Source organism: Pongo pygmaeus, chromosome 18 (assembly GCF_028885625.2).
Source record: "Pongo pygmaeus isolate AG05252 chromosome 18, NHGRI_mPonPyg2-v2.0_pri, whole genome shotgun sequence".
NCBI lineage: Eukaryota > Metazoa > Chordata > Mammalia > Primates > Hominidae > Pongo > Pongo pygmaeus.
In genome coordinates this window covers 70,838,052-70,856,004 of record NC_072391.2, presented here as the reverse complement: position 1 = coordinate 70,856,004, position 17,953 = coordinate 70,838,052, and the positions used below count along the sequence as shown (strand labels likewise).

Below are 17,953 nucleotides of genomic sequence, written 5' to 3'. Positions count from 1 at the left end.
AAACTACAATGCGATATCACTACACATCTATCAGGAAAGCTAAAATAAAAAATTGTTGCTGGTTGCGGTGGCTCATTCCTGCAAGCCCAGCACTTTGGGAAGCCAAGGCGGGTGTATCGCTTGAGGTCAGGAGCTCGAGACCAGCCTGGCCAACATGGTGAAACCCCGTCTCTACTAAAAAAACAAACAAACAAAATAGCCGGGCATGGTGGTGCATGCCTGTAGCCCTAGCTACTCGGGAGGCTGAGGCAAGAGAATTGCTTGAACCTGGGAGGTGGGGATTGCAGTGAGCCAAGATCACACCACTGCACTCCAGCCTGGGCAACAGAGCAAGACTCTGTCTAAAAATAATAATAAAAAAATTGTGACACCACGAAATTTTGGTGATGTTGTGGAGATTCTGGAACATTCAGAGATAACTGGTGGAATGTAAAATGGTTTGACCAGTCTGGAAAGCATTTTGGCAGTTTTTTCTTTTCTTTTTTTTTTCTGGAAACATGCTATTATCGTATGTCCATTAATTGCACTCTTGCTCATTTTCCCCAGTGACAGGAAGACACACAAAAAATCTGTACAGGAAAGTTTATAGCTGCTTTATTCATAACAGCCCAAACTGGGAACAATCCAGATGTCCTCCAGTGGGTGAATAGTTAAACTAACTGTGGTGCATCCCTACTATGGAATGGTAGCCAGTCATAAAAAGGAAGAAACTCTCAAAACTACCTGGATGTATGTCCAGAGAATTATGAGTGAAAAAAGCCAATCACAAAAGGAATGTATGTGTCTGTGAATACAACATTCCTGAAACGACAAAATGATAAGACACAGAGGAAAGTATTGGATTCCAGAGGGTGAGGAGGTGTTGCCTGGGGGAAGGGAAAAGGGTGTGGCAACAAAAGGGCCACACGAGGAATCCTGTGGCGAGGGATCTGTTCTGTGTCTTGACTCTGTCAATGTCAATACCAGGTTGTGACATTTTACTGAAGCTTTGCAAGATGTCACCCTTGGGAGAAATTTGGTAAACAGTACAGAGATATCTTTGTATTATTTCTTCTTCTTTCTTTTTTTTCTTTTTTTGAGACAAAGTCTTGCTCTGGAGTGCAGTGAGGTAATCTTGGCTCACTGCAACCTCCGCCTCCCGGGTTCAAGCGATTCTCCTGCTTCAGCCTCCCAAGTAGCTGGGATTACAGGAATGTCCCACCACACCCGGCTAATGTTTGTAGTTTTAGTAGAGACGAGGTTTCACCATGTTGGTCAGGCTGGTCTTGAACTCCTGACCTCAGGTGATCCACCCGCCTTGGTCTCCCAAAGTGCTGGGATTACAGGTGTAAGCCACGGCGCCCAGCAGTCTTTCTATTATTTCTTACAACTACATGTGAATTTACAATTATTTCAAATTTTTAAATTTTATTATTATTTTTTGAGACAGAGTCTCGCTCCATTGCCCAAGCTGGAGTGCAGTGGTGCAATCTCAGCTCACTGCAACCTCTGCCTCCTGGGTTCAAGTGATTCTCATGCCTCAGCCTCCCAAGTAGCTGGGATTACAGGTGTATGCCACCACACCCGGCTAATTTTTGTATTTATTTATTAATTTTTTTTTGAGAGGGAGTTTTGCTCTTGTCACCCTGGCCAGAGTGTAGTGGCACGATCTCAGCTCATTACAACCTATGCCTCCCGGGTTCAAGCGATTCTTCTGCCTTAGTCTCTCAAGTAGCTGGGATTACAGGCGCCCGCCAATGCGCCTGGCTAATTTTGGTATTTTTAGTAGAGACGGGGTTTCACCATGTTGGCCAGGCTGGTCTGGATCTCCTGACCTCAAATGATCTGCCTGCCTCGGCCTTAATTATTGTATTTTTAATAGAGATGGGGTTTTGCCATGTTGGCCAGGCTGGTCTCAAACTCCTGACCTCAAGTGATTCGCCAGCCTCGGCCTCCCAAAGTGCTGGGATTATAGGCATGAGCCACCATGCCTGGCCTGAAAATTAAAAGTTTAATTGAAAAAGAGATTTGCCAGGCAAGCCTGAACGTTGCACTGTGGATTCACATATACAGTGAATATAGCAAGGAAAAGAATACAAAGAGAAAATATGGAGATAAAAGGCTTAGAATTCTCAATGTTCCATATTCATCAGGAAAACAGATATCAGGGAGTAAGTAGGATGGAGATGGAATTGTTATGATCTAATCTTAGAGTTGAAAGCAATTATATAAATGGGGCGCTGTAAGCACTGGCAGGCTTGGGGACCTGGGCATGTCAGGAGGATGCAAACAAAATGAGACCTTCATTTTTGTTTACCTGGACAGTGGTGGGATCCAGCCTTCCATGGGACATACAAGCAGGCTGTTGCTGAAACCTTCAGAGTAGCGGGAGTTGTCCTGGAAGGAAAAATCGAACCCCTGCTCCTCCTTGTTGATGATCTGCACAGTCTCCCTGGCTTCTCTGCCTGAGGAGGAAACACCAGCCCTCAGTGGGGGCCTCCTGACTGCCTGCTGGAGTCTCTCAGCAGACACCGCTTCACAGGCAAGACATTTAGAAGACATTCCCCAACCTCTTCCGCCTTTGTCTACCTCTCTTCTTTCCTTTTCCTCTACAAGTCACCTTCCTCCTTTCGGGGATTCCATGTCTTTCTTCATCAGTTGCCTGCTTCTGCTGAGTGGCTCCTCTGCCCTGGCCACAGCTCTCCTGGGATTCTGGTGACACCGTTTTCTTCCCTTGCTCCTTTAGACCCAAGAATTGTAATGCCTTCCTGAATTTGTTAATGGGGGCTTCACTCTCCTTGGTTGACCCCCTTAACTGCCCATGTATCTGTAAATAATCCTTGCATCGAATTCTTTGAAAATAGACTTTTGGTATTGGCATGAGTTTCCTGCCCAGGACTCTGACTAATACATTTTCTCTCACTTTCATCTTTTGCTTTCCTCTTGGCTAGCAGACCATTTATTTTCCCACATAAACTTTAGAATCATTTTATCCAATTCTCTCCCCTTCCAATTCTTTTGGGATTTGGTTGACAGATTTAGCAAATAATTTTTTGGTATAAATATGTCCCGTGCAACATTTGGACATGATCAAAATTATTAATTGCTATTTGAAATTAAAATTTATGCATCCTGTATTTTATCTGGCAACCCTAGTTGGGATTCTAATTGGAACTTGATTAAATTTGCATTTAATTTTAGAAGAACTAAAAAATGATCAGATCTTGTTTGGGGGGATTTTAATCAGATTTGATAGTTTTCTTCATGTAGGTCTTTTCTTGTGCATGTCTTGTTACATTTATCCTTAGCTATTTTATAGGTTTTGCCAATACTAAGTGGATGTTTTCTTTGGTTTTCTGTTTCTAGGTGCTAGTGCTAAAAAAGAAGACACTATTTTTGCATATTTGTCTTGCATCTGCCCACCTTACCAAATTATTCTGTTGAGTCTAGTAGTTTGTTCTGCTTTTTCTCTAGAGTCTCTTGTGGTTTTATATGTATAAAATCATCAGTAAAAGCAAAACAAGATGATTTTATCCCTTTTTTCCCAATGTTTATGCAAATTATTTAATTTTCTTGTTTTGTCATATTTGCTAAAGTCTCTAAGCAAGTGTTCAATAATAATGGTGATAATGAACACCCTTACCTAATTCCTCATTTTAATTGAAGCAGTTTTAGTCATTTATTACAGGATCATATCTGCCTCTTGATTTTGGTTAATGTTTTTTTCCATCAATGTCCATTTTGCTATTAGAGTTTTTGTTGGGAATGTCTGCTAAATTTTGGCAAGGCCTTTTCAGTGTATATTAATATGATCACATGGTTGTTCTTCTTTAATCTATTGATGTAATGATTATATTGAAATGTACCACTGTTGAATTCCTGGATTAAACTCTGTCTCATTGTTGTTATTCTTATGCTACATTGCTTATTTGTTCAAAATCTTAATAAATGCCATAATTCCCCCTCCCACCTAATTATGTGTATCAGTAAAATATACATCCAGCAGTTAACACTGCTTTCCTTTGGGGTGGAAAGAGAAAGATGAGATAGGATGAATGTGGAGAGATTAAACTTTTTCTTATGCAACACCACATTGGTGGATTTACTATAAAGAATATTATTTTATAAATAAAAATCTAACATATTATTAAAAAATACTCTGGCTTTAGTTGTATTTTATAGACACAGCAGAGATGTCACAACCATGGGAAAGATACATGGGGTTATAAGGGACATGACAATTACTTCGTTTCACCTTCCCACTGCCTCCTGGCCTTCCTTATTCTCCCTACCCTGCTGTCCTCTTCTCTAAAGGCACTTATTACCATCTGACATGGTGTATAGTTCACTTATGTTTCTTTTGGTAGCCTGTTTCTTATTTCTAGAATGTAAGCATCTAGAAGAAAGGAAGGTACGGACTTTGGGCTTTATCCATTAGTGTAATCCCAGCCCATAGAAAAGTACCAAGGCCATTCTACAGACTCAGTGATATTTGTTGAACCAAATAAATGCATGAAAGGATGAGAGAGAAATCTGACCACTGCAGCACAGACCAAGAAGCATACAGATACCCCTCATAATCTGGGGGCAAATGCAAGAAGGATGGGCCAACTTGAGGCTCTAGAAATAAACAGTCAGCCCATGCCTTAAAGGAATCTGCCAAGTAGTATCTTTAACAAGGCTCCTAAATTTCCTTAAGCTATTAATTGTAGGTTTAAAAGATACTTGGTGGAAATTAGATTGAGCAGTAAATATTTTGTGGCTTTTTAAAAACTGATTGAGACCCTCTGATATGCTTCTGGAAGGGACCAGGAGAGGTTTCTTATGCAAGGCTGCTCCCAGAGTTCTCGATGACCTTGCCCAGATCATGCCAGCTCTAAATACATACCATCAGGACAGCCTTACCAATGAGAAGAGAGCTGAAGTTGAGGTGTGACTTGTTCAGAGAGATGAGAGGGTCGGTAGTTTTGCCTACCAGCAGGAAAGGGACTGTGATGTTGTGCTCGGGGATTAGGAAGGTCCATGATGACTCAGTGATGCCCAGATGGAAAGGTGTGAACTGGAACACGATCTAAGAAGACAATTTGGAACAGAGTGGTAAGAGACACTTCTGTATGCTTACTCCACATGTCCCTGGAGACTTGTCAGCACGAGGGTCATGAGAGTTGATGTTACCAGGTTATTGCTACCTTTCTATAGTCCATGTAAGGGCATGTAGGTGTGGCTGTACCAGAAACGTCAATGTCTATCTGCCCTGCCCACGTGTCCTTCTAAGGGAGTCTCCCCCATCCACAGCCTCTGCTGGCTAAGCCGTCGTGTTTTGTGCCATGTCTTTGGATGGCATGGCTGTGCCATAGCTGACTGGACCAAAGAGTTGGTACCCATTCCAAGGAAAGACAATCCCCATACTTGTCAATAGCTGGGCACACAGCCAAAGACAATATGATTAGCCAGGCCAGCCAGATTTCTCTCTCAGAAGTTTGGAATTAGAAAATGAGTGGCCAGGCCCGCTGGCAGTGGAGCTGATGGTGAAAGGTATCATGCAGGTGAGCTGGGCCATGGCATGCCATAACCAACTTGCTAAGTGATATTACAAAGTAACTGAAGAATAAATCAATCAATCAAGAGTGAAGAAACTGGTCAATGGAGAGGGAATGGACTAGATGGGAAGAGAGAAGCAGGCAGTCCCAGGAGGAAAGTCCAACCTCAAAAGCTGCTCCTGGTTCTCTCTGTCTCTTTTTTGAGCTAACCTGAGTGAGTCTCTTTGCAATCAATCAACCAGGACTGAATGAAAGAATAATGGCATTTGGCCAAAAAAGAACCACACAGGTTAACATGCATGGTCTATACCACTGCCAGGACAATGTGGGCAGGTGCTCTGGAGATGTGTCACCTCAATGATACGACTGTCACTCAAAGACCAGCATGACTTTGGATGACGGATTTTGGAACTTGCCTCTCGGAACTGAGCTCACATTTGAAACATTTCTGGGCTGAAGTGGGGGCCAGGTAGGATTGTCTCTATGGTGGACCCAGCTCCTGGACCTTGTCACATTTAACTAGATGGCCTGGGTACTGACATTATGCAGAGGTCAAAACCAGGTGGAGAGTCTACAAATATGTTTTGTTTGGTTTGGGAATTGTTAAAAAAAAAAAATGAACTAGCTACCAGCATGTAAAATAGGGCTTCACATAGAACTTTGGAATTTTGGTCGGGCGCAGTGGCTCACGCCTGTAATCCCAGCACTTTGGGAGGCTGAGACGGGCAGATTACGAGGTCAGGAGATTGAGACCATCCTGGCTAACATGATGAAACCCTGTCTCTACTAAAAATACAAAAAATTAGCCGAGCATGGTGGCGGGCGCCTGTAGTCCCAGCTACTCGGAAGGCTGAGGCAGGAGAATAGTGTGAACCCAGGAGGCAGAGCATGTAGTGAGCCGAGATCGCGCCACTGCACTCCAGCCTGGGGGACAGAGCAAGACTCCATCTCAAAAACAAAAAACAAAAAAAAAGAAATTTGGAATTTTGTCTTTTCCACAGTTTGGGTGAGTTGGCCCCCTTGGCCCCCATTGTCTGCAAAGTGGTCATCTGCCAGAGAAGCCCTGTGGCCAGTGGCCCTGGTACCCCGTATTACCCACAAATGTCTCCTTGGCCCACTCTATTCATTTGTGTGACCCTCCTGAAGGCACAGGAATTCATAATTTTTGTTTCACGGATTTCTTTCTGTCTTCAAGATTCTCTGCAACTGGCTGGACATGGGGCTCACAGATCCGTTTTGGCCAGCAAGTCTGTATTTCTTTAATTCTGCCCCATATCATTTGTGTAAACATTTAGGATGAAGCCATGGGACATGGCTCCACTCTACTTTGCCCTTTGGCCTAACCAAGTAAAAACACATCATGTCCTTTCACCATTTTTGGTCCTTTTGACAAATATAACTTTTTATGCTACTCTATGAGTCCTAGGGTCCCCAGGCATTGGTGTCCAGTTACCTTTTGCTGCTTAAATATTCTCAGTTTAAAAAAATTGCAAATATTAGAGCTCTCTTCTTCTCCATGGCTAGCCCAAGAGAGCTCAGGTCGGTCTTGTCATCAGCATTGCCCAATGCATATGGCAGCCGTTCACTAAATACTTGTTGATTGACGCACTACACCCTCAGGCAGTTCTTCCTAATTCCACTTACTGTCTGTGGCACACTTTCTACACAGCAATGGCTAGAGTGACCTAAGCCTTGGGTTGAGTGGTTCTCATCTGCACATACCTCGGCTTTCTTTTCAGGGTGGATGAAGCCCTTTTCTGTAAGGCATGTGAATGCTGCAGGGTTCTGGAGACTTTCAATTTCTTCAGAGATCCAGCAGAAGGAGTAGGTGCTATTGGTTGGGTTTAGGATGGTAAAGGTCCTGGCCAGGGTGGGAAGAATTGACAGAAGAAAGTGGGACAGGGGATTGAGGATTAAGAGAAGTTTCTTAGAACCTGGCCCTAACCCAGTCCCCCATCTGGGAAGCAGAACTGTTCAGAGCACTTTGTTACTGTGGAAATGAAAACTCCATCTCCTCTAGCGATCCACAGTCAGGGTAGGGTTCTGGACTTTGGAATAACAATGCTGCCAAGTGCACAACTGTGCCAATGATCCTCTGTGGTTAAGGAGGTGGTCAGGGATTATACTTTTGTGTCTTCCATATTTTCCTCAGTGGCAAAACTAAGGAGACAGAATTCAGCTTTCTTAACATAACAGTTCTCTAAAGTCAAACCTCTAAAACTCAGGTCAAACCCCAGGATATCAAGCCTGCTTATAGGAATAGGTCTAGCTCATCTATCTGAATTCTTCCAGAGTTCTTTAGGACTGATGTGAATTCAATCAATGTAAACCTAAGCAACTCACCGGAGATTCTTCCCTCCTATGCCCACAGTGGTGAACTCAATCACCCGGGTGTTTGGATCCAGAACTCCCCCACTGGACCCTCGGAGCTCTGGGCTGCGCTGATAGCCACTGATGTAGTCCGAGTCTTTCAGATCAAAATGGCAGATTGGCAAGGTGCTCCGCCCTTTTGCTACCAGGACCGGACCTTGCTCTCCAGGTGGCAGGTTGGGAATCCTGAGAGGATAAGGTTGTTTTTATTTGTTTTATTTTGTCATCAGTTGTTGCTTTCTTAGTTGGTTGGAAATGAATATTATATCCACCAGAATATGAGCTCTATGGGAGCAGAGGCTGGGTCTGTCTTGGTCAATAGCATCACTCAGTGCCTTGAATGCATGACTGGGCTGAGCATAAGCAGCCTGAATTTGGCTCCTTCTGTGTACCTAAGTATGGCCGCAGGTTACTTCCCCCATCAATGTCGAGAAAATATTCCTGCTGCAAAATGAGCACAGTCTTACCCTCTGGTCTCTCTCATAGGCATTTAGTGTGATATGGAAAGTGACCTGGAAATCCCAAAAAAGTATCCTGAGCTCCTCAGAAAAGGTGAACTGGATATGAGCAGATGCTCAGCTCCAGGACCGAGCTGAGGTGGCCTAGGTGTGGGAGGGGTCTCAATGGTATGACTGCAGGGGGTCAAGGAGGCCCTGGCAGCTCACTTAGGTCTCTGCCACCCTAGGCCACAGCCCACAGGATTTTTCTGTAAGGTGATTGTACTCCTTCAAGCTCTCCTGGGAGCAAGTACCACATCAGGGACTTTCATTGTCAGGTGTCATTGGATTAGCTTTTCTCTCACTGCTATGTACCAGGTCCACCAACTCCACGACCACCACCACCACTACCACCTAATGTTTATCGTGCTTATTGTGTGCCAGGCACTGTTGTAAGCTCTTTATTTGAATTAACTCATTTAACTTTCCCAACAATTCCACCAGCTGGGTATTATATTTACATTTTATGTATGAGGAAACTGTGTCTCAGAGAAGGTACAAGAAAGCTTTCCTAAGTTCATGCTTGCACAAGGACTGAAACCCACCTGGCTGACACCAGTCTGTTGCTCAGTGGAATCCTACATGCAGCTGGGAAAGGGGGAAAGTAAGCAGGGGGAAGCATCTGGAGAGGTTGATGAGCAGGACAAAGACCAAATTCTCCTTGTTCTCTAAAGGGTGGACCCTTTAGATCCTTCCAAAGGGAAAAGGGATAATTTGGGGCTGTGCAGGGATCTAGGGCCAGAAAGGATGGTGGCAGCGGTTGGACAGAAAAGGGGTAAGAGCCACAGAGCTTTGTGCCTGCCAAGAAGGGTGTTGTGGTGAGCACATTTTCTTACTGGCAGAAAAGGTTGCTCTCGAAGTCTCCAATGTCCAACGGGGAGAATTTCACTTTGAACTTCTGAATCTTCCCCACCGGCACGATTCCCGAAGAGGGCTCCACAGAGAAGGGCTGTGGGGAACCCTCGGCCCAGTGGTCCATGGTGCTGTCCAAGGTGCTGCCTGTGTGCATCGTGCCCTGACTAAGCTGATCTTTTTGAGCTGAACCTGGGGACAGACAGGGAGTGGGTGATATTCTGCATTTGCAGTGAGAGGCAGGTGGAAGGCAGCCCACTCACAGGTCCTTAGGGGCCCTCTCCAGATATGGTGGATATGGACTCACCTTTTGTAGCAGCTGTACTTAACCTTGGGCATTAGAGGTAGGGAATTGCTCATATAGCTTACAGGAGACTCATGAAAAATGTTTCTATTTATTCCATAGGGTTTTCAAATTTGTTTCCTTTTGGTTCAAGGGGGTGGGTCAAGAAGATGTTTGTGCCCTAGAATAATGGGCTGTGAACATATTTTTTTGAGAATCATTGTTCTAAAGTAGGGGTTTACAATCTGGGGACCCATGGATAAGGGCCCATCCAAAAGGTCTGTGCATCTCCAAAGTTGAAATAACAATAATAATAATAATAATAATAATAATAATAATAATAATAATGATAGCAACTTGCCTACCAAGTGTTGGACCCTTTTCTAGTGCTTCATATGTACCAACTGAGAACTTGGGCTTGGGTGTGTATCTTCCTGGGAAAATGATTCATAACTTTCAACAGTTTCTCCAAGGGATCTACAATCTCCCACAAGGTTAATACCTAAGAGACAAGATTCCTAGTTATCTTGCGATGGGGCATTGGCCTAGTGCAGGGACAGAGTCCAGACTCCAGGAGGGTAGAGGTAAGTTTTGGAGTCCCTCAGTCCCATCTGGCTCTGCAGACACCACAAGGTCTCCGCTTTGCTTTTCTTTAGTTACTTAGGAGACCCTCTGAGCAGTGTTGGCCTCTCCATGAACAAGGCTCTTCTAACTGGTGACTCAAGCCAGGCCCTGGGTTTTACTTGTCATTGAATTTACCTTGGTGATCTGGTTTTGCAAAGCTGACTGCCTTTGAGGTATCTTCTGAGACCCAGCTGAATTCCAGCTGCACATGTCCTGAATTAATCACATCAAACCTGCAAATCGATCAGGGAGCAGATTTGAGAAATGTGCTGTGGGTGGTTTTGGTCCTGGCTGCATGTCATCTATACTGTACTTAACCTTTTGAAGTCATGTCGCTTTGTTTCTTAAATATTTTTTAAAAAGCACATTTTAAGTAATTTTATTAGAAATCATGCATATGATATACTTGAACAATAAAATATATAGTGATTAAAAGTAAAAATATAAAAAATATTTAGCACTTAAAAGTATTTTGCATTCTTCCAACACCCTGTGCAGCGAGCTCTCAGCATGCATTTCAGTAATCCTAAACCCCCCCATGAGAGAGGAAACAAAATCTATTTCACATGACAGCACCTCCCTCAGGAACAAATTCTACAGGCCCTCCCTTTCTGAATCACCTCCCATCAGAAACAATGTCCCTGGCCGGGCAGGGTGGCTAACACCTGTAATCCCAGCACTTTGGGAGGCCAAGGCAGGCAGCTTACTTGAGGCCAAGAATTTGAGATCAGCCTGGCCAACATGGTGAAACCCCATCTCTACTAAAAATATAAAAATTAGCCAGGTGTGGTGGCACATGCCTGCAGTCCCAACTACTCAGCTACTCAGGAGGCTGAGGCACGAGAATTGTTTGAACCCAGGAGATGGAGGTTGCAGTGAGCTGAGACCATGCCACTGGGCCACAGAGCGAGACTCTGTCGAAAGAAAAGAAAAGGAAGGAAGGAAGGAAGTCCCTGTGACCAGAAGCCATTTGACCCCTGCCTGTGACCCCTTTCCTGACTGAGGCACAGATTTGAATTTTAGTTACTTCAAACTCAAATTCTGAATCAGCAGAGGCTTTTCCTGCCTCAAATTTTCCTGCTTTAAGACAAGAACAGGGCCGGGCGCGGTGGCTCATGCCTGAAATCCCAGCACTTTGAGAGGCCAAGGCAGGTGGATCACCTGAGGTCAGGAGTTCAAGACCAGCTTGGCCAACAGAGTGAAACCCCGTCTCTTCTAAAAATACAAAAATTAGCTCAGTGTGGTGGCGTGCACCTATAGTCCCAGCTGTTCGGGAGGCTAAGGCAGGAGAATTGCTTGAACCCGGGAGGTGGAGGTTGCAGCGAGCTGAGATCACACCATTGCACTCCAGCCTGGGTGACAGAGCGAGACTCTGGCTCAAAAAAAAAAAAAAAGAAAAAGAAAAAGAAAAAAAAGAACAGGGAGGCAGAGTTTTCTTCTGGAATCACTATTAAACTTGATCACAGTTAACAGCAGAAAGATGAAACCTTGGTACAAGAAAATGATAATGAAATAAATCCATATGCCCTTCCTGGTTTTAGGGGAATAGTAAGAGTTAGGAGTTTGGGTGAAGAGTAGGTCTACAGTGGGATGTAGAGATTAGATTTCCACTCTCTAGTCCAGGTAGACAGACCATCCAGTTTCGCCTGAAATCAAGTGCTTTGACCACAGTGGCTTGTGTTTATTTTGTAAATTTGTGAGCACTTGTATTTATTCTAAAGATAATTTTTATAAAGTGAAGAAATCTCAGTGGCACAGAGTACTTTTTATAAAAAGAGTTGTCAGTTTAGGGGTTGGCAAACTTTTGTAAAAGGCCAGATAGTAAGTTTTTTGGCTTTGTGTCCCATACGGTCTCTGCAATGACTCAGCTCTGCCTTTGTAGTGGGAACGCAGCCACAGATAGGTCATAAATGAATGGGCATAGCTGCATGCCAGCAAAACTTTATCGACAAAAACAGGCTACAGGCCACAGTTTGCTGACCCCTGCTTTAGGTGAAATGACCATCAGCAGAAGATCACACTTTCTGACATTTATCTTTTGGTTCTATCGTAATTTGCAAAGATGTTTAGAATTCAGCAAATGCACGATGAGTTGAATGAGCTAATCACTAATTTGTATGCAGTAGAAATGTCAGTGGCTTACATTTTTGTCCTTGTATGTGTTGCACATGTTGCTCTCTCTGCCTAGAGAGAGCCCTTCATTCTCGCTTCTTCACTTGGCTACCCCCATTCTCACTTCTTTCACTCTCACTTTGTTCTCACTTCTTTACTTGGTTACCTCCTATCTGTCCTCTAAAGTTCAGCTGGGGAACTACCTTGTCCAAAAAGCCTTCCTTGACTCTCTTGATCTGCTTTAAATACCCCTTTGCTTCATGCACATGACATCATGCTGTAACGAACAATTCTCCCATTTCTATCTGTCCCCCGGCTGCCACCCTCAGATTATGAGCTCTTTGAAGGCAGGGCCCATGGCATCCTTGAGTCCCTGTGTCTGAGTGTGGGCAAAGGGTTAATAGAACCTTTTCTCCTTCTCAAAGATGAATTTGACTCTGAAATAGCTTTCTAGGTCTGTTCCCCTGGAGACTTGATAAGGGAGGAATGTCAGTTGTATTATTAGGTGACATTGTTTATACTAAAAATGGCCCCGATGAGTAAATAATATGTGCACTGGGGGGAACTATGACGACCTAGAGGGAAGCCATAGCTGTGGGGTTCTCTGAGTGTAGTGACTCTTGTAACTGGGCATATTCTCTGCAGGGACCCCAGAAGATATACCTACAGAGTGGTTAGGAGAAATGGTGGTCTTTTGGGCCTGGGCTTCTAAGCTTAGATGGACCCAATACCCACCAGTGTGGATATTGTCTGGGTTACCACTTGGTGCATGGGCAAAAAGAACAGATCCTGGGTGGCTGTGTAGACTGCTGCAAGGACTGCTCCCACTAAAGTGGATTGCCTGATGCCGCCCTCCTGGTGTACTACATTTCCTGGCCTATATCTTGATTTCAAGTGTGAATTTCAATAGCTCTGTGGGCCTGAATGTTTCATTGGACCTAAGACAACACTGGTGCATGCCACACAGATACGATGCCTAGTAGATGCTGTTGTAGATAATAGACATTTGATGAGTGAGTGAGTGAATGATGGAATGAAAGAGCTTTTGCATCTAGTGTCATGAGACTTTTGATGACTCACTCAAACACTCGGGTCTGGTAAATCAAGGTTTCCTTAAAGCGCACATCTCTTGCTTGGCAGTGGTATGAAGCAAAATCCACATTGGCACTGATTTGAAGCTGCAGTTCTTGGTAGTTTTCTTCTAGTACTGTGTGAGCAGGTTCCGGATCTGTCTCTATCACCTGTAACAAAGGCAGCTGTGTCCTCAGAGATGCAGAGCACAGGCACAGAAAAACTGACAATGGAATAGAATGGAGAGACCAGAACATTCCAGGCATATATAAAATTTAGGAACACTATGTGACCATAAAGTCCTGGCAGATCATTAGGGAACAGAGAGGCTAAATGAAAAAGGGATCTAGTAAGATTAGTCATCTAGATGAAAAATATGAAACTGGATCCTTGCTTCACAACATACATAAAATCCAGGTGGGCCAAGAGCTGAAATATCGAAAAAACAAAAGTCTTAAAAATATATAAGTGAACATCTTTCTGGGAGGAAAGAGTTTTAAAAATAAGACACAAAAAGTAATAAATATAAAAGAAGGGACTAATAAACTTGATGATATTAAAATTAATAACAGAAAAGATAAACTAGGCCAGGCATGGTGGCTCACGCCCATAATCCCAGCACTTTGGGAGGCCGAGGTGGGTGGATCACTTGAGGCTAGGAGTTTGAGACCAGCCTGGCCAACATGGTGAAACCCTGTCTCTGCTAAAAATACAAAAATTAGCCGGGTGTAGTGGTGCATGCTTGTAATCCCAGCTACTTGGGAGGCTGGGGCATGAGACTCTCTTGAACCTAGGAGGTGGAGGTTGCAGTGAGCCGAGATTGTGCCACTGTATTCCGGCCTGGGCGAAAGAGCAAAACTCTGTCTCAAAAAACAAACAAAAAAAGAGATAAACTATAAATTTGGTAAGGATATTTGCAGACAAATAATATGAACAGAAGAGTTTATAAAAAATAAAATAACTCACACAAAGTATAAATATCATAATTGAAAAATGAGCAAAAGGCATGAAAAGGCATTCCTGTAAGGGATAACTTGTATGACTAGTAATCATATGAAGAAATACTCAGCCTTATTTGTGATCAGGGATCAGGACAATGCAAAATAGGCTCATAATGAGACCATTTCCCATTCATTCAAATGATAAAAATCAAGAAGTCTGACAATGTCAACTGTCAGAGAGGACATGGATCAATAAGCTCTCTGCTGTAGGAGTATAAATTGGTACAGCTACTCTGGAAAATAGTGGAGGATTATCTTGGCAAGTTGAACATTCATATATCCAATGAATCAGCAATTCCACTTCTAGGAATATAAACTCTTACAAATGAACACCATGTGAATAATACATCTGTGATAGCAAAACCCCAAATAATTTTCAAAAGGAGAAGGGAGAAATCACAAGGGAATTTTATGTAGAAGTGAAATGGATACACTACAGCCACATGCAACAATATGGATGATCACATACAATAACATTTTTTAAAAGTTAAAACTACAACTAACAATATATGTTTTATTTTTATTTTTTAAGAAAGAGTCTCACACTGTGTCTTCCAGGTTGGAGTACAGTGGTGCAATCATGGCCCACTGCAGCCTTGACCTCCCAGAGCTCAGATGATCCTCTCACCTCAGCCTCCTGAGTAGCTGGGACTATAGGCATGCACCATCACGCCCAGCTAATTTTTGGTAGAGATGGGATTTCACCATGTTGCCCAGGTTGGTCTCAAACTCCTGGGCTCAAGCAGTCTGCCTGCCTCAGCCTCCCAAAGTTTTGGGATTACAAGCATGAGCCACTGTGCCTGGCCTGATGTACCTTTTAGTGTGCATAGGTTTAAAAAAGAACAAAAAACAAAAACCAAGGGAGTAAACAAGTCAAGATAGTGATTACTTCTAGGATGGAGGCAGAGGGAGGGAATGGCTGAGAATTACACAGGTAGTCAATATTCTACTTCCCGCGTTGGGTGTGGGTTTGTCTCTGTGTATTATATTGTTTTTAAAAAAACTAACCAAGGAATGAATAAAAGAAGGGCACACATGGACCAAAGATGAGATCCTGTCATGAACCAAAGATTATTACAAATGTGATTCTGGACACCTGAGGGAAAAGGGAAACAACTAAAAGATTAGCATTGACATTTTTGAAGAAGGAAAAGGTGGGAGGACTTGCTCAACTGCTTATCAAGACTTAAGCTAAAGGTCTACCAGTGAAGATGTGTGGTATGTGTAGCATTGATGGCAGGCAGCATGTGTAGAAGTTTAGTTTGTTACTTTTGGAATCAAGGTCAAGTAGAATGGGAACCTTTTCTTTTTTCTGTGAGAAAAGGAAATGATGAGGGACTTGAGACCAGTAGGAATCCAAGCATGGAGGCCTGGTCAGATTGGTGCTTGATGTCCCCACTTACTTTTCGTTTTGTAGTGAAAGTCCCAGGCATGTTTCTGGGTATGTCCACCCACTTGACTGTGTGCATGCGGTCATCCCAGTCGGGGACCTGGTCTGCAGGGAGCTGAAACATAATCCTGGAGAGCTTGCACCTGATCCGCATATTCTTTAGGTTGATGGGTACATCTGACTTCATGGTCACCACTATGTCCTTGGCACACCCAGGGTGGAGGTGGCCCATCTAGGGAAGAGCCTGGTATTAGTATTTTTGAGAATCCAGTCTTGAGGACTCTTGATACCTGCTGGTGATATTCTAGAGAAGGGAAGGAGCCAAAGGTCTTGGCAAAAAATGCATCAGTTAAGCCTGTGTATGTAGACAGAATTAAATATGTACAAGAGGATCTTAGGTAGAAACAATAATAATACTAACAAGAACAACTAATATTTATCAAATGTACTTGCTTCAGGCACTATTCTAAACCTTTACACAATTCTATGAATCCCTACAACAACCCTATGAAGGGTACAGCTATTATTCTCATTTTACAGACAATGAAACTTGTAACTTGGTTGAGGTCATTAATTTTTGAGGAGTTGGATTCAGACCCAGGCAATCTGGCTCCAAATGCCATACTCTTAATCAATATGATCTATACAAATTATGGACACAGGAATACGTACACTAGCAGTTCTCCAAAGGTGTTCTGGTGATCTTGGGGATCCCCAAGACCTTTTCAGGGGATAAATGAGGTCAAGACTATTTTCATAGTAACATGAAGATGTTATTTGACTTTTTCACTCTCATCTTCTCATAAGTGTACAATGGAGTTTTCTAGAGGTTATGTGATATATGGTGATATGGTCTGGCTGTGTCTCCACCCAAATCTCATCTTGAATTGTAGATCCTATAATCCCCACATGTTGTGGGAGGGACCTGGTGGGAGATAATTGAATCATGGGGGCAGTTTTCCCCATACTGTTCTTGTGGTAGTAAATAAGTCTCACAAAATCTGATGGTTTTATAAGGGGTTTCCCCTTTTGCTTGACTCTCATTTTTCTCTCTTGTCTGCTACCAAGTAAAATGTGCCTTTTGCCTTCTGCCATGATTGTGAGGCATCCCCAGCTACGTGGAACTGTGAGTCCATTAGCCTCTTTATAAATCACCCAGTCTCGGGTATGTCTTTATCAGCAACATGAAAATGAACAAATATAGTAAATTGGTACTGGTATAGTGAGTGGGGCACTGCTGTAAAGATACCTGAAAATGTGGAAGTGACTTTGGAACTGGGTAACAGGCAGAGGTTGGAACTGTTTGGAGGGCTCAGGAGAAGACAGGAAAATGTGGGAAAGTTTGGAACTTCTTAGAGACTTGTTGAATGGCTTTGATCAAAATGCTGATGATATGGACAATGAAATCCAGGCTGAGATGGTCTCAGACGGAGATGAGAAACTTGTTGGGAACTGGAGCAAAGGTGACTCTTGCTATGTTTTAGCAAAGAGACTGGTGGCATTTTGCCCTTGCCCTAGAGATTTGTGGAACTTCGAACTTGAGGGAGATGATTTAGGTTATCTGGCATAAAAAATTTCTAAGCAGCAAGACGTTCAAGAGGTGCTCTTAAAAGCATTCAGTTTTAAAAGGGAAACAGCATAAAAGTTCAGAAAACTTTCAGCCTGATGATAGAAAAGAAAAACCCATTTTCTGAGGAGAAATTCAAGCTGGCTTCAGAAATTTGTAAAAGTAGTGAGGAGCCAAATGTTAATGGCCAAAACAATGGGGAAAATGTCTCTAGGGCATGTCAGAGACCTTTGTGGCAGCCCCTCCCATCACAGACCCAGAGGCCTGGGAGGAAAAAATGGTTTTGTGGGTGGCCCAGGGACCCCCCTGCTGTGTGCAGCCTAAAGATGTAGAGCTCTGCATCCCAGCCACTCTGGTCATGGCTAAAAGGGGCCAAGGTGTGGCTCAGGACATGGCTGCAGAGGGTGCAAGCCCCAAGACTTGGCAGCTTCCATGTGGTGTTGAGCCTGTGGGTGCACAGAAGTCAAGAATTGAGGTTGGGAACCTCCACTGTGCCCGGCCTCTGCCTTCTTTGATTAAGGCTTTGGTAATAAAAATAATGCACAAAAGCAGATTACCCTATTATATTATACTGTGTTTGTTTCTTCACGGGCAAAATGCAGATAATAGTAGTATCTATGGTTGGGCACAGTGGCTCATGCCTATAATCCCAGCACTTTGGGAGGCC

At 43.4% G+C, this 17,953-nt stretch overlaps 1 protein-coding gene across 1 annotated transcript in view; it reads right to left on the bottom strand.

The window, feature by feature from the left end:
- HYDIN (HYDIN axonemal central pair apparatus protein) overlaps positions 1–17,953 on the bottom strand; it is a 488,520-nt gene that overhangs the window by 46,754 nt on the left and 423,813 nt on the right. The window contains exons 70-77 of the mRNA XM_063654515.1: positions 15,733–15,951; positions 13,338–13,498; positions 10,281–10,378; positions 9,223–9,430; positions 7,863–8,075; positions 7,242–7,380; positions 4,885–5,050; positions 2,297–2,444 (exon numbers count right to left, since the gene is read on the bottom strand). Of these exons, the coding sequence (XP_063510585.1) occupies positions 2,297–2,444; positions 4,885–5,050; positions 7,242–7,380; positions 7,863–8,075; positions 9,223–9,430; positions 10,281–10,378; positions 13,338–13,498; positions 15,733–15,951 (1,352 nt within the window). The remainder of the gene's footprint in view (positions 1–2,296; positions 2,445–4,884; positions 5,051–7,241; positions 7,381–7,862; positions 8,076–9,222; positions 9,431–10,280; positions 10,379–13,337; positions 13,499–15,732; positions 15,952–17,953) is intronic.